The sequence below is a fragment of the Grammomys surdaster genome, unplaced genomic scaffold, assembly GCF_004785775.1.
Source record: "Grammomys surdaster isolate TR1022 unplaced genomic scaffold, NIH_TR_1.0 66, whole genome shotgun sequence".
NCBI classification, from domain to species: domain Eukaryota; kingdom Metazoa; phylum Chordata; class Mammalia; order Rodentia; family Muridae; genus Grammomys; species Grammomys surdaster.
Window position 1 is genome coordinate 7,589,708 of NW_021604568.1, and position 14,642 is coordinate 7,604,349.

The following is a 14,642-nucleotide window of genomic DNA, read 5'->3' on the forward strand; positions in this document are numbered from 1 at the left end:
AGATCAAGGATGTTTCTGACAGGACTCTGGTTAGTTCTCACAAAGGTTAGCGTAAGAGCTTCAGCCTGGTTCTTCACCCCATCAGAGCAGAGCGTTCCCACGTGCTCCCATTATAATGTGCCATGCTTGCCGGATGCCAAACCAGCCGTCAGATCGAGAACCTCAAGCCTTCTAAATGGTGGGCTATACAAACCTCTTGTCTTCCTAGGTGGCTCGTTTGTAGGATCCCATGGTAATGAAAGCTCCCTAGTACAGAAGGTGTGTGTATGTGTAGGCCGTAGGACAACATCCAAGTCTCTCTTTGGGAATGGTCTACTTTGTTTTGGAGACAGTGTGTCTTATGGGTCAGTGAGTCGAGGAAGCCTGTCTGTCTGTCTAAGATTACGAAGCACTCATTACCATGTCAGCTATTCTTGTGCGTGCTGGTGATTAAATTCAGATTCCTGTATCTGTGTGCCAAGTGCCTTACTGACTGAGCCATCTCCCCAGGCTCTGGCCCAGACATAGTACCGTCCCGAACACAACCAACCTCATATCCCTACGTAGCTCAGCTTTGCTATCGGGTACAGCAAACATGGTCCTGAGGGATCTACAGCAGAGTAAGAGGGGAGGTGCCAGTACTGTCCAGCATCTTTGGGAGGGGAGAGGAGGTCTTTGTTGCAACGGGGTCGGGATAGGGGTTTCTCCTTTGTAGAAAGCTCCCATGTGCTCAGAGGATTAAGAGTTCTGGCTTCAAGACAGACTCTTCAAAAAACAAAGGCGCCTCATTTCTTCCAGGGCCTCGTGTCTTTGCACAGACCTGCTCTATGAAGTAGGGACTAGTGCTGGACTCTGCCCTGCAGCCAACTTTCAGAGACACTTTGGGGGAGCCTGCAGTCAGTGTACAAGCTGCCTCAAAGCCAGATGTATTCCATTTTAAATAAATTTCCCAAGTGTGTAAGAATTAAATGGTGTGTGTGTGTGTGTGTGTGTGTGTGTGTAAGCTTTGTTTGCCTGTAGGAAATCTACCCTGTCCCCAGCTCTGCTCAAGAAGATTTCCTGAAGTAAAAAGCAAACTCTACTCCTTACATAAATTTAATTCTTCTTTTATTATAAATAAGGCAGCATGGAACCCTAAAAGCCCTGCTGCTTCCAAAGCAGCCCTGATGTAAGACGGGCTCCTGTTCTGCTGGGGCTCAGCAGACAAGGAGCCAGAGATGTTCTTCCCATGGCCTTCCCGTGACCTTCTCCTGGAAGTGAAGGGGAAGCTGAAGGAGGTCCAGGTTGGGTCTTGGCTTCTGGAGGCTGGTCCTTGGTTGCCAGGCTCTCTTTGAAGCACAACCGGATATGAATGAGCAGGGAAAGGTACAGATGACAATAAGGACATCTGCCTCCACTCTGGAGGGGCCTCTTGGACGAGGCGGCTCAGGGCTGTTGACAGAGCTGCATGTTGTGTAGGTTCCGTGACTGGGTCCTAGGTTGTCATTTTGAGGCTGTGGAGGGGCAGGACCACCCCTGTTCAGTTTAACTCCTGCTGGCCCTCAAGCATCCTACAGTCTCTGGCCACCACGCAGGTGGCAGATCCTCTCCACCACCACTTAGCCTTGGTGGCTAAATAATCCATCTTCTGGAGATTTTTGAGACCTCATGAGGTACGTGTGGGGTGAAGGGAAGCCTGGTTTTGATGCCTGCACTTCTGGAGGGCTAGCAGGTGCCACCTCGTTCTTCACCGGAGTCTCTTCTTTGGTCCACTGTAGAAGTTACCAAGGCAGTGTGTAGAAGAAATCCCAAAGCACTGGTCAAGTTCAAGTGGAAAAGAAGCTTCTGGGCCCTCTGAAACAGGCCTGGACAGGAGCCCAGCCTCAGGCCCTGGTGCTTGTCTGGGGCCCACAGCACTCCTTTGGGTAACCAGGCTATGTCTGAACCACTCACATAGATCCCCAGTGAGCCCAGCCTCCACCATGTTCTTTAAGCCTGGGTCATCTACGAGTTCACTAAGGCCTGTGCAGAAAAGACTGAAGATGAACAGTGGGTGAGGCCCTCTTGGAGTTAGGAACTGGGAGATGCTTTGGTTCCGGGGACCAGAGCTGGGTTTTCATAGCACCCGTGGCTTATAAGCCTATCCTTCCTATGATCAGGACCCTGAGGATGGGCTAGGGGTATCATAATCCTTGCTCCAGGACTCTGTAACTTTCTCCACAGTGGGCCAAAGTGCAAGCCGAGTATGAGTACCTGTGCCCCTCTACCATACTGCTGGCTGGTAAGACCAGCAAAGGAGGGGGAAGGGCTTCGAGGCCAGCACCCAATGTGGTAAATGGCACCCATGGTGATTGGGACCTGATACAAGGGTAAAAGGACAGGGAGAGGGTATGCACCTGAGTAAGATGTGTGCCTGAGAAAGCGGCCAACTTTAGACACTCCACCACCAAGGCCCCGTTTCTCTGTAATGGAGACATTAGCCACCAGGCCCCTGAACTCCTGCCAGGTTCTTTTAGCCAAGCCAGCCACCGTGGGGCCTGTTACTGTGCATGGTGTGGTTCAAAGACTGTGAATTCCCACATCTACTTCCATTCATAATTCAGCTGCAGATGTCTGGGGCCTGGAGCTCCTGGGGCAGAGTGCTGGGTCTAGATCCCCAGTAACATCCTGGTGGATCCTCTTTGATACGGAACACGGGATGGACTGTGATACAGAAAGGACTGCATTCAAGTCAGTGCTTTCATTCTCTCTAACTCAGTACCTAGAGGCTGGTCATCACTGTCTTAGTCATTCATAGTGATCTAAAACTAAGCTACAAATGATTGGCACCTAAGCCCAAACAATGGTTTTACCAACAAGCCCCCCGGGCAGAAAGGCAAACCAGTGTCTAGTTGTAACTCTGTTGCCTTCACTCTGTAGGACCTGGCTTCCTGGGAGCTGAGCTTCAGCTCCCCCTACTGTGCTTCCTGTGTGAGGTCACAGAGCCCAGTAAGGTAGACACACGGGATGCTCTTCTTCCTCTCCCCCGAATCTTATACTCTACAAGGCGACAGCTTTTGGTGGTGGGCTGGCACAGTCTGATGGGACATGGAGGGAATACTCGCTAATGAGCGTTGGGGTGTTCTTAAGCATTTCATAGAAGGAGTGCACTGTGTTATGGTAAAGAGTCCGCTGCAGGACAAAAGGCCGGAAGAGGTTGAGAGGTTCGGCTCTGCTTACAACCTCTGGGAGACCCATAGTCTCAGGAACCTTGTGGTTGCCCAGGAAGAAGTGATAGAGCTTCTTCTCCAGCAGGCTCCTCTCCAGGAAGCAGAGGAGGTCCCGCAGACGCACATCCAGCTGGCTGGCCTTCCAGTCGGCGGCGGGCCGGGACAGCAGGAGATGCAGCAGGGCAGTCTTTAGGTGGTAGTCACTCAGCCCACTGGGGCCTGTCAGACAGCTCTGCTTGGAGAGCAAGAAGGAGGTGATCTGCAAACAGCTGAGGTGGCAGGCACCCTCCGGCAGACCCTTAGCTGTCATCCTGAGGAACTGTCGCTCATAGACAGCAAAGGACAGGATCCAGTCAGTGTCAGAGGCTGGGGCTTCCACGCAGGGCTCCTTGGGAAGTTGTGTGATGAAGTACAGGTCTGAGTCATTATACTGGATCACAGGAGTCAAGATGAAGGGCATGAACTTCCCTGAGCGGAACTTGATTTTGAGAGACCCTGGGGTGTCCAGCTCGCCAAAGGCAAGGTCAAACTCATATTTGTGGGCAATGCGGTGCCAAGCTCTGGTGAGGGCCATCTGGAACCACTTCATGACCTTTGTGGGATCTAGATAGGAGGACTCTCTGGAACACAGCAAATCTTCCATCTCACTGCTCCCGCCGCTGCCGGGCCACGCCCCTCTAGTCTTGCCGTGGAGCAGACACAGCATATCCTCCCCAAGCTTAGTCTTGTCGCAGATACAGCCTAGAGGGTCCCCGTCAGCCAGGGTCACCTTGATCTTGCCGTAGCCCTGACGTTCCAGGGGCATTGAAAGGCTGGAGCACCAGAACTCTGGGTGGAAGCTGTAAGGCTCTGGGGGTATGAAGGGTACAAACAGGTGGCACAGCAGCGGCCTCTCCACTTGCCAGTTTTCATACATGCTGCCCACGCCGATGAAGTCCTCCATCTCCATGTCAGTGTTCCAGTTGCAGACGCTCCTCAGAGCCTCCAGCAGATCGTCCACGAAACCTTCCACAAACTCCCGGGTGCGGGTGGCATCCCCTGTGGCACTTCGGATACAGTGCTCGTAGAAGTGGTCCAGGGTGGCCCTATTGGGCAGGGGAAGGCCCTGCAGCAGGATGCCCCCCAGTCCAGGCAGCTCATCCTCATCCCCACCCAGACACTCCGGAAGGGTCCCGTCCTGGTGGTCCTGCCTCCATACCTCGATGATCAGGAAGAGGACCATGCAGAGAGTGCTCCAGAGATCCCAGGTGGCATGGGGCTCTGGCTGCTGCTGGTCCTCGGCTTCTTCCTGCTGCAGAGCCTCCTTCTCGGCCTCCAGACGTGACAGCTCCTCCTCCAGGCGCAGCTGCTCCATCTGCAGCTTCTCCTGGTGCTCCTGCATCTTGCGGATGAATTCCTCCTCGTTCTCGGGAACCGTGGCATTCTCCCGTGGGAACAGTAGCGGGTGGTTAATGATGGCTGTCACCACAACCAGACAGACCCGGAAGAGTCCCATGGCCATAGCTGCAATGTTCCTAGGAACAGAGACAGACACTGCTGGTCACGCCTAAGTTTCCTTCAAGGACCCTTCGCCCCAGGCCCTTGTACTAGCCTCAGCCCCCAGGAGCTGGTGACGGTTCTGGCTCTCATGCTCAGTCCCGAGCTGCCCCCAGTGACCATCTCCCGTGCTCTAGTTGATCCTTAGAGGAAGACCCAAGGCTTATGCGTGTCATAGACATTTCCTTCTGTCTGCCAGAACACTTCTCTTGATGAAGTCCACACACACTCTTGTCCCTGAGGGCCAATCTTCTATGCTCCTGGCCCTTTGGCTAAAGTAGATATAAAACAGCTCAAATCCAGAGGGGGCCATAGAGGCCAAACTCAAGATAACAAGACTATTCCACGAAGCCACGGCTACACCCACAGTGACTGGTTCTCTGATGAATCTATGAATAACCTGAGCCAATGGGAAGAAAGGTGTTCCTTGTTGCTAGGGTTGTTGATAATGGGATTACATCTACAGTGTGGGCTGCTCGTTAGCTACTACCAAGGGGAACCTGCCGCAGACGCAGAGTAAAGCACACCCCCACACCCAGATGTGTATGAAACCGTTGCTTCTGTTTTTTTGCAATCAGGGGAGTCAATAAAGATGCTCTTTCTTTTTAAGCTAAGCTGAGTTGTTTTTCAGCCATCAGAGCTATGAGGCCCCAAACACTGCTTTCTGCACCCACTCGATTTTGTTTAGTGGATGTGTCTTCCTGCAATGAAACCTGGTGGTTAAGAAGGGCAGATTCCAAGTTAGTCCTGTCACTGGGTAGGGACGCTGTGTGTCGCTGAGTGTGTTAACTCAGAGAGCCTAGGCTTCTTGGTTTAGGCAGGGCCATGGGATTGATGTCACTCACTAATCTTATCAAAGCATCTGAACTCTGAATCTGACCTCTTAGCTGTTCCTCTAAGACACAGATTTTTAGGACTTAAATAACATGTGGAAGAAAGGCTAAACTCTTTCAATCTTTGCAACTCCAATTGTGATACACAGAGCACTGGCTGGAATAGATCTGGGTGTGGGGCTGACACACGAAGGAGACAGAGTCAGGAGGATTGCCATGGACTCAAGGTTAGCCTAGGCTATACAGTAAGGCTACCAGAAAACAAGACAGGGGCCTGAGTAAGGGCTTAGCAGGTAAGAGCACTTGCTGCTCTTGCAGAGAATCAGGGTTTGGTTCCTAGCACTGTTACCACACAGCTCACAACCTCCTGTCCTCTAGCTCCAGGGAGCTGATACCCTCCTCCATTCTCCAAGGGCGTGTGTGCGCGCGCGCGCGCGCACACACACACACACACACACACACCCCACACAGACACACACACACCACACACACACAGACACACAGACACAGACACACAGACACAGACACAGACACACAGACACAGACACACAAACACACACACACACACAGATAAAACCAAACCAAACCAAAAAACTACATGTAGAATTGTAACCCCGCTCCTGACCTCAGTCAGAATCTATATTTTAAAATCATCCTGAAGGGGTTGGAGTTGGAGAGATGGCGCAGTGGCTTTTCAAGGGCCTATGTTTGATTCCCAGAACCCACATGGTAGTTCTCAACAGTCTAACTCCTGTTCCAGGGGATCTGATGCCCTCTTCTGGTCTCCATGAGCACTGCATGCTTGTGGTATGTATGAAAAGACACAGGATACACAACCTTCAGCATTCGGGCACCACAGGGAGGTCTAGAATAAGAGGCATTTCTGTATTCTGAACTTTACACTGCACTCTCTCATCTCCCAGCAGGAGCCTTGGGAATTAACTGTCCACCCCTGTCCATACCTGCCCAGTTCCTTTCCTTCCAGAAACCTCAGCAAAGAGAGCGAAGATCTTAAGATTGTTGTTGGACAGCAAAGAGAAGAACTCAAAGGACTTCACCTGTCATACTCCTGGGGCGAGCCAACACTGGCTGACAGGAATTTCCAGGCCTTTTGGCTAGAGTCCCCTGACCCTCAACTTGCATGAAGAAATTCTTACTCTTATGGCATCTGGGAAAAAGGGGTTCATCAGCACATGAGGATTCTCCAATAAGGGGGAAATAAACACTTGCAGCGTGTTGACTGCTTTCTAGGGCAAGCTATTGCTCAAATGTGACTCAGACAGCTCCACCCCTTCACATAGTAGCTAGTCAGCAGGATCCAAAGGGGCTGGGAGTGGAGGGCTAGCCCCGGGGAAGGAGGAGACAAGTTCGGGCTCAGCTCCGAAAAGCTCACAGGTTTCTACAGAACAGGAAGCAAGAGACAAGAGAAAGTGCAGACCTCAGACTAGTAAAGTGTAGGAGGGGGTGGGGGGAGTCTGAGGGTAACCAGCTAGCCTTCCACTCCCCAGCCGGGAAAAGCATGCTGGGTAATTGCAGAAACAGAGCAGTCACACTTTCCTCGACACAGAAACAGCCAAGGATGACCAGCCCGGATGGCACAAGGACAGAACTCTGAGGCTGGTTCATGCTCATGGATCAGGGCTTTAAATGGAGTGTCAGCAGTATAATATCAGATGGCAGCCAGCTAACTAGGTGACTGTAGAAGGTTCCAAGGTCCTTCAAGGCCCGTGTAACACTGGCAGTGACCCTTGGGCACAGCTGAACCCAGGCAACTCCCATCATGGGAAGGAGTCAGTTTCCACATCAACCAAAGAAGGAAGACATACTATCAATGGAGGAGTGTGGCTAACACTAATCCCCAGACTAGAGAGTTCTCTTCCCTTTCACACAATAGCTTCAGCTACGCCACCCGAGAAAGCCTCAAGCCTGCAGGAGGATGCCTGACTCTAGACTCCTTGTTCAGGAGTTAAGAGCACTTGGAAGAGACAGACTTAAGTTAGGAAAAGCCCGGGAACCTTGGACAAATGACTCGGCTTCTCCGATCCCGTCTCTGCGTCTGTCAAACGAGAAGAGAGATTCCTGGTGTTGTCCAGCTTGAATAAGGCGCTCCCCCAGGGCCCTAGTGAAATCCTTGTCACTGATCAACTGCTCTTGTCAAAGAGTAGCTGTGACAGGTGGGAATCCACAGATGTCCCTGCCTGCAAGGGGCTCTGGAAGGGCACAGGCAGCACCCATGGAGATTACAGACAAGTTTTGTCAAAAATACCAGGCAAACAGCACAGCAAACACAGAGCTTTGGAGAAGGCCAGCAGACCTGGCATTGAACAGAGCTCTACTCCTGGTAGTGTGACCTCAGGTGACCCATTCATTTCCTCTAGGGCACCCATCCTCATCTGAGGAGGTCAGAACAGCCCTCCCTTTACAAGGTCAAGTACATACGGGTGCTCAGTAAGTACCTGGTACGGAGCAGGCGTCCCACAAGTGGGAGCTTCTTTCTCCTGAGCCTCCACAGGCCTGTGTTCTCACCAGCCAAGCCCTGCCCAAGTCTCAGGGTGTGGAGGAACACACACTGGAAAATGCTTTGGAAGCAGAAAACACTCCACTCCACTGTTACTGCTGTTCCTTGACACAGAGCTCCCTCCACCCTGCCCCTCCCTCACCCCCAGCAAATGGGGAGAATCCTTCAGAACCTGGACCTTCCTGAAAGTAGGGAGGTCCTGCTGATTCAGCTCCTCACTCAACCATCACCTCCTGCCCGGGGATCCTAACCCAGTTGTCATTTCGTCCCATACTAATAACCTCCATGTACGCTGTAGAGTCCCGGGGATGGGTAGGAGGGCCAGACCAAGATACGGAATAGGTTGTAACTGTTCTGTGCCTACCACCCAGAGCTATAATTGAAGTCTCTGCTCTTCTGTCTCCCAAACCAGTTAATAGGGACCACTGCCCTGAAGGCCCTGGGTAGGAGGGAGGAGGATTTTGTGTTCTGATGTGAAGCTCTTGTAAACCAAAACCACATGCACGTGCACGCACACTTACATGCGCACACTCTTCCCCAAAGGGTGTTTTTCCTCCATTCCAAGGATGTCTTTCTCGGCTGGTTCCAAAGCTATCAGCTTTTAGACTGATCCACACCTGTGGCTTGTGACATCTGTTGGCAGCTTTGGCTTTGGGATTAAGCCTGGGTCATTTGGCGGGCTTTCCCCTCCTTGCCAGGAAGCAGACAGGAAGCCTGCTAAATTCCTCTCCACCCCAGCCTAACCCACAGGGAGGGCGGCTCAAACAGCTAAACTTAGCCTGGCAAAAAGCCAGGTCTTGGGGTACAGAGGCTGGAGAAAGATGGTGACTTCTGGATGTCTGGGTGAATGTGGTAGCCAGGACAGGTACTCTACCAAGCTCTTTCTGTAGAGTTAGCCAGAAGCCCAAGGCCCTAGAGGAGAAATGTGAGGTGGCTATTTACTGGGGCCCCTTACTTCTGTACATTCATACAATGGCTTTGGTGAACAAACCTTACAGGACATAGCTCCTGTCTGTCGAGCCCTCACTTAGGATGTGCTAAGCACTGTCCACAGTGACCACTGTGGCCTTCCAAGAGGTAGCTATGATCCCTGTACCTCAGATGGGTTAGCCAAAGCTCAAAGAACTTTCTAGACATGTGACTACAGAGGTCAGAGCTAGCCGGGAATTCCAGCTGCTCTGCCTGCCTCTGTCTGTAAAGCGCAGGCTTTCCCACGGTGCTGCTTCAACAAAGCACCTCAGCGCTGGGAGAGAGATGGTGCTTGGGACCCTCAAAGATGGGTGCAACTCCATCCCTGACAGAAAAGCCTTACAGTCCTTGTGGGAGTCAGACAGCCATAAAGCATGATGTCACCGGGGCACAAGAGGCCAGTGAACACATAGAACAGCTTTACTCCTGTCCTTTGAAGGTCTCTCCCCCGACTGGTGGTGGTTGGGGGAGGGTTAGGTCCCTGGCTCCTTCACTTCTTCCAGAGAATTCTACAAGAAGCCTGGGCCCTTCTCTTTCTGCCCCATCACCAGCCTCTTGCCACCCAGGGTTGGATGGATGACTCTAATCTTAGCCACGGAAGGACCTGAGGCCATTTCTCAGCGACTTAGTACCTCCCTCTGGGATTGTGACTCTCCAAGGCTCCCAGGAGCAGCAGCACCTGGGAACTTGCTGGACAGATGTATTTTCAGTGCCACCATATCCTGGCTGCTGATGAGAATGTCAGGGTATGGGCTAGCACCGTGGTTTGTGGTTTTAGCAACCTTCCCTGGTGGTTCTTGGACTCCCCCATCCCCTGCTCAAGTCTGAGGAGCACCCATTTAAAGCCAGGTTTCTAAGCCAGGTATCCTCTGGGGAGAAGGAAGGTGGGGCTCCTGCAGTGTCACAGCTGGATTTTGGAGCTTGCCAAGGTCTCCAGCCTGTCAGATGTAATTAGCTCGGCTAATTAATTACAATGGCAGCCAGAGTCCTGGAGAGGTGGTCTGAGCCAAGAGGAACATCTGACGGCTTTCTTACTGAGTGGAATAAAGGAACTAGATGCTGGTAGACTGGGTGGGGGACTACTTGGGTTTCCCCCCCACTGTCTAAGTTCTAGACCCTTTCAGAGAAGAGTCAAGAAGACCAGACTATCCTGATTGTGCTGAACCCTACTGTGTGCCGAGCCATGTGTTTGGGTTTCCAATAGAGTTCACGGTTGTGTGAGGGAAATAAAGTCAATACTAAGAAAGTCAGAATTTAGAGTTGTACTAATCTAAGCCCCATTTTACAGATTTGTAAACTGAAGCCCAAAGAGGAGATAGGTTGGACCTGGAAGGTGATGTAGAGGGGGCTGAGGTAGAATGGACATCCTCTGTGGCCCCCCCAGGGGGTGTCTGATAGGAGTTTAGGTGCAGAAGAATAGCAAAAGATGTTTTCAAGCTAGGGAGGGGTGGCACATCTCTTTAATCCCAGCAGTCGGGAAGCAGAGGCAGTGCATGTGGATCTCTGAGTTCGAGGTCAGTCTGGGTCTACAGAACAAGTTGTCTACACAGAGAGACTCTATCTCTAAAAATCAAAAGGAAGGAAGGAAGGAAGGAAGGAAGGAAGGAAGGAAGGAAGAAAGAAGATATTCTCATTATTAAGAGTTCCTTCATGTCAGTCAAGACGTTAAGCACTCTGCATGGGTTATCCCGTGCCAGGCACAGGGGTTGACACTTTGTTTGTTACCTACCCATGCTGGGCAGTACCCATGCCCGACAGTACCCATGCTGTGCAGTGCTAAGCCTGACTGTGCTTGCTTAGCTTTTAGAACATGATATTGGCAGCCATGTTATTTCTGTCTCACAGAAGGGGCTCATGGTCACAGATGGTCTGCAGTCCATGTGAACATCTCCGCAGCTGAGCTGTCCTCTCTCTGCTCTCTCTCCATTCCTCAGGAGGTTGAGGGGAACTGAGTGAGTGGATCCATTACTTCCTGCTGCCTGGGAGGCAGGCACCTCCTGGCCGCCAGTGTTAGGGGCAATTGACCATGTCATCAGGATGACTGTCTCTCATGTCCCTCATGATGTGGAGAATCGGGGCCACATCGTGAAGGCTCGGTTGCCTGCAGAGCCTATTTTCGCCTCTGTCTTGGTTTGGGGTTTTGGAATGCAAGGCTGGTGCAGCCCGAGCCCTGTAGAGACCTCCCCTTTCTCTCTGTATCTCCAACTGCATACTTTCTTTAGGAGAGTGGAGACCCACTAGCTTCCTCTGGGAGCAGTAGGTCACCCCTTCTGAGAACGACTGCAAGCTTGGACCACTGCCCTGCATTCACTGTATCAGCCTAGCCACTGATCCTGCCTTCTCAGCCACAGGTCCAGCACAGCAAACCAAGCATCCTCCTGCAGCTTCCAAGGCCCCCTGCATGGGCTGGACACCACACAGCCCCCAGCATGTCAGGGAGAGCTGACTTAGCCTGTGCTGGGAGATACCATGGCAGATACAGATGTGGTAGTCACCAAACTCTACTTTTGGCTAACTCGGGACCTAGCACCAGGGCTCAGTCACCTTAGCTCAGTGTACACTGCCTGCTATAAGAGCACCCAATAACATTTTAGAACATAGAGGAGGAGAAAGGCCTGATAAAGTTGGCCCTTGTCCAAGCAAGGACCGGAGGAGATGCAAGGTACTACTACTATACTACTGTAGCATCTCTGGCTGGACCTTTCTACATCTGTATCCACACAGGGACAGGACAGGACATCTCTGTTGGGGGCTGGGCCATGGCAGTCCTCCTCAAAAGAGAGGGAGAGGAAGACAAAGAAAGGAAGTAAAGAAAGAGGAAGAAGACTGACCAAAACAATTGAGAAAGTGGGCAGAAAGGATGTGGTCTGCCCCTACCCACCTCATTTATCCGAAATCCTTGTGGCCGGGGAGGAGATAGGAGAGGACACCAGGGGAAAACAAGCCAGACTGGCATGGAGGGTGGAGTAGTGGGGCCATTGGCTTGCTTTACCTGCAGGCAGTGGGCCCACAGTACACATTCCATGAATTCAGAATGGTAAGACCTTTCCCCCATTTAGATTTTTATCAGAATCTTCCAAGTTTAAAGGACTGATTACTTTAAAAAAAAATCTTTTAAAACCTCCTGGATCCAATCAGATATTTCAATGGCTCACTAGGGCCCGTGTACCTGTCTGCAGCCCCTCAGTGCCAGTGCTGGGCCTCTTCGCTATTCTCTGTCTCACCTCTCTGGAAAGCATTACTTTAGGCTCCTGCCTCCACGCCTCTTCTCTCTCCGCCCCCCCCCCCCCAGCAACTACTTGGCATAACTACTAACTACTTCTCCAGCCTAGGCCCATCCCCTGCCCCACAACCCAGTCCCGACCCCCCTCATATCTCCTCCTCAGCCTAGCAGCTGCTTTGTCATCCTGATGGCATTTGGGGGATAACTGTGTGTCAGGCCTGTGCTGGGGCTTTACCTAGTGCCAGAACCGTTTGCTCTCTTTCACATAGCTTCTCCAGGAATTCCAAGAGTCTGGTATGGTACAAAAGGTCTGTGGTTCCCAAAGATCAGAGAGATCCTTCTACCTAAGTTAGAGGACACCCAGGTTGACCAAACAGATCACCAGAGAGCCACTGGGAAGTACCCACTGGGTGGGATGTGATCTTTTTGATGTGGTAGTCTGTGTTGTCCACATGGTGATGCCGACTGGACACAAAGGAGATACCAGGTCACACTGCCAAAAGCAACCTCCTAAGAGGGAGGGGCTTCAAGGAAGCCACCAGGATGACAATCCTCTTGTCTGAACTGGGGTCATGAGAGTGGCCAGGGCAATCAAGGGACAGGAAGGACAAGAGGCCTAGACACTTCTGACCCTGGCAGGAGGCTTACATCCTTCCTGGTAGTTAGTGTGCCCGCATTAAGCATGGCAGGGAAATCATTACTCTCCTAGGAAGGACAAGGTGTCCCTCTGAGGATACAGTGCACAGGGAGTCAGAGATAACGTGATGTCTTGGGAACAGACAGAACAGAGGACGGGGTGGGGGCAGAAGGAAGGACTGCAGCCTCTTCCCTTTCATTTATTCTTTTAGGTCACCTGGAATCCAGAAGTCACTGTGTGGATTGAATGACAGTCTTCAAGAAGATCTGACTCTACCAGACAGACCCTGAAGCAACCTTATTTGGGACAAAGGGACTTTGCAGACGTGTTAAGATGAAGGAGTCTGAGATGAGATCCTGGATCCAAGGGAGACAGAAAGGATAGGATGGAGGAGAAAGCAATGGGAGACACGTCTAGATGGAAGATACTGCCATCACTGAAGGGAGAGCCGAGCTGGGAGAAAGGAGGACGGATCCTTCTAGAACAGGGAGTATGGCCCTGAGGATACCCTGTTACAACATCCAAAGGAGACCGGTGCAAGTCTTGACAAGAAAGTAGCCTCCTCTCTCTCAGCAAACAACTCCCCAGCCGTCTCTGCTCCAACCTGATTTGCACCCATGACTTGTGAGAGAGCACAGACTTTCAGGGTGAGGTCCTCTGCACTCTCCTAGTACCCTGCTTCTCCAATCCTGAAGTCCTCCCCACTTCAACGGAGCCCTCCTTCCATGCAGTGAGATCAAAGCTTTAGGTGTTATGTCCAGAACCTGGCCTCAGCCAGACTCAGGGGCCCCCTGATTCCCTCTTTGCCTGGCCAAGCCACCTCAGGGCATCCACTGACCTCTAACTACATGTCTCTCTGTTTCCACACTCCGTGCCTCAGGTTCTGGAAGCTAAAGCTCTACCCAATGTCTTCTATAAACTCCTTCCACAAACCATTTCAAGGGGCCTTCTAGGTTCCCCTAACTCTTCAGATAATTCCTTCTCATTTGAAGGGAAAGAACATGGGAGGGAGCTCTGAGTGTAGGCAAGCGTCTGGTGCCTTTATAGGTGAGGTACCTCATAGGTGTGCCTGACATGCAAGAGACACACCCAAGTGCTGGTTCACTGGGCCTCTAACCTAAGTGTTTGATCACATGATGCAGCCCCAGGGGAGAGTCTCCCCAACCTCACCTCACAGGTGGGAAGCCAGGGCGCTGAAGTTGAATAGTCTGAGGTCATTCAACTGCTAAAGCTCCAGGGCCCACACCTGTGCACATCCCTCTGGCTTCATCAGTCAGCTGTGTTTCTTAACTGTCAGACTTCTCCAGAGCCAGAGGGTCTTCTTTGCCACTGTGGTTCTCTAAAGAAGCTGACATGTACCTGCTCACAGTGCCAAAGACGCACAGCTTATACTGGGGATACCACATTCCAAGCAAGGCTGCACAGACTCTGACTCTCGTTTCTCACTGACTGCTCTCTGCTTCCCAGAGTGTGCACTGGCAGAGGTGGGGTGGGGGTGGGGCTCTGTAGACCCCTGGGATTCCCCCACAAATTTCTAAAGCTGAAAAAGGCCCTGTGTCTCTCAGGAATGAGCTGTTACCAACATCCCAGACTTGTACTGGGTTGGCTCGATACTCCAAATAGAATCACAAACATACATACGTGTGCACACACCACAGACACATAGACATGCAGACACACACACATAGACATATAGACACACACACACACATTCTCTCTCTCTCTCTCTCTCTCTCTCTCTCTCTCTCTCTCTCTCTCT

General features: G+C 51.7%; 1 protein-coding gene across 2 annotated transcripts in view; it reads right to left on the reverse strand.

Moving 5' to 3' along the window:
- Nucleotides 1-1,069: 1,069 nt before the first annotated feature.
- Itprip (inositol 1,4,5-trisphosphate receptor interacting protein) overlaps nt 1,070-14,642 on the reverse strand; it is a 22,325-nt gene continuing 8,752 nt past the window's right edge. The window contains exons 2-3 of one of the 2 annotated variants that reach the window (XM_028774784.1): nt 4,480-4,681; nt 1,070-4,272 (exon numbers count right to left, since the gene is read on the reverse strand). In XM_028774784.1, coding sequence (XP_028630617.1) covers nt 2,998-4,272; nt 4,480-4,668 — 1,464 coding nt within the window. In that variant the 5' untranslated portion in view covers nt 4,669-4,681 and the 3' untranslated portion in view covers nt 1,070-2,997. Of the gene's footprint in view, nt 4,682-14,642 lie in introns of both variants that reach the window. The other variant, XM_028774780.1, reaches the window with a different exon arrangement.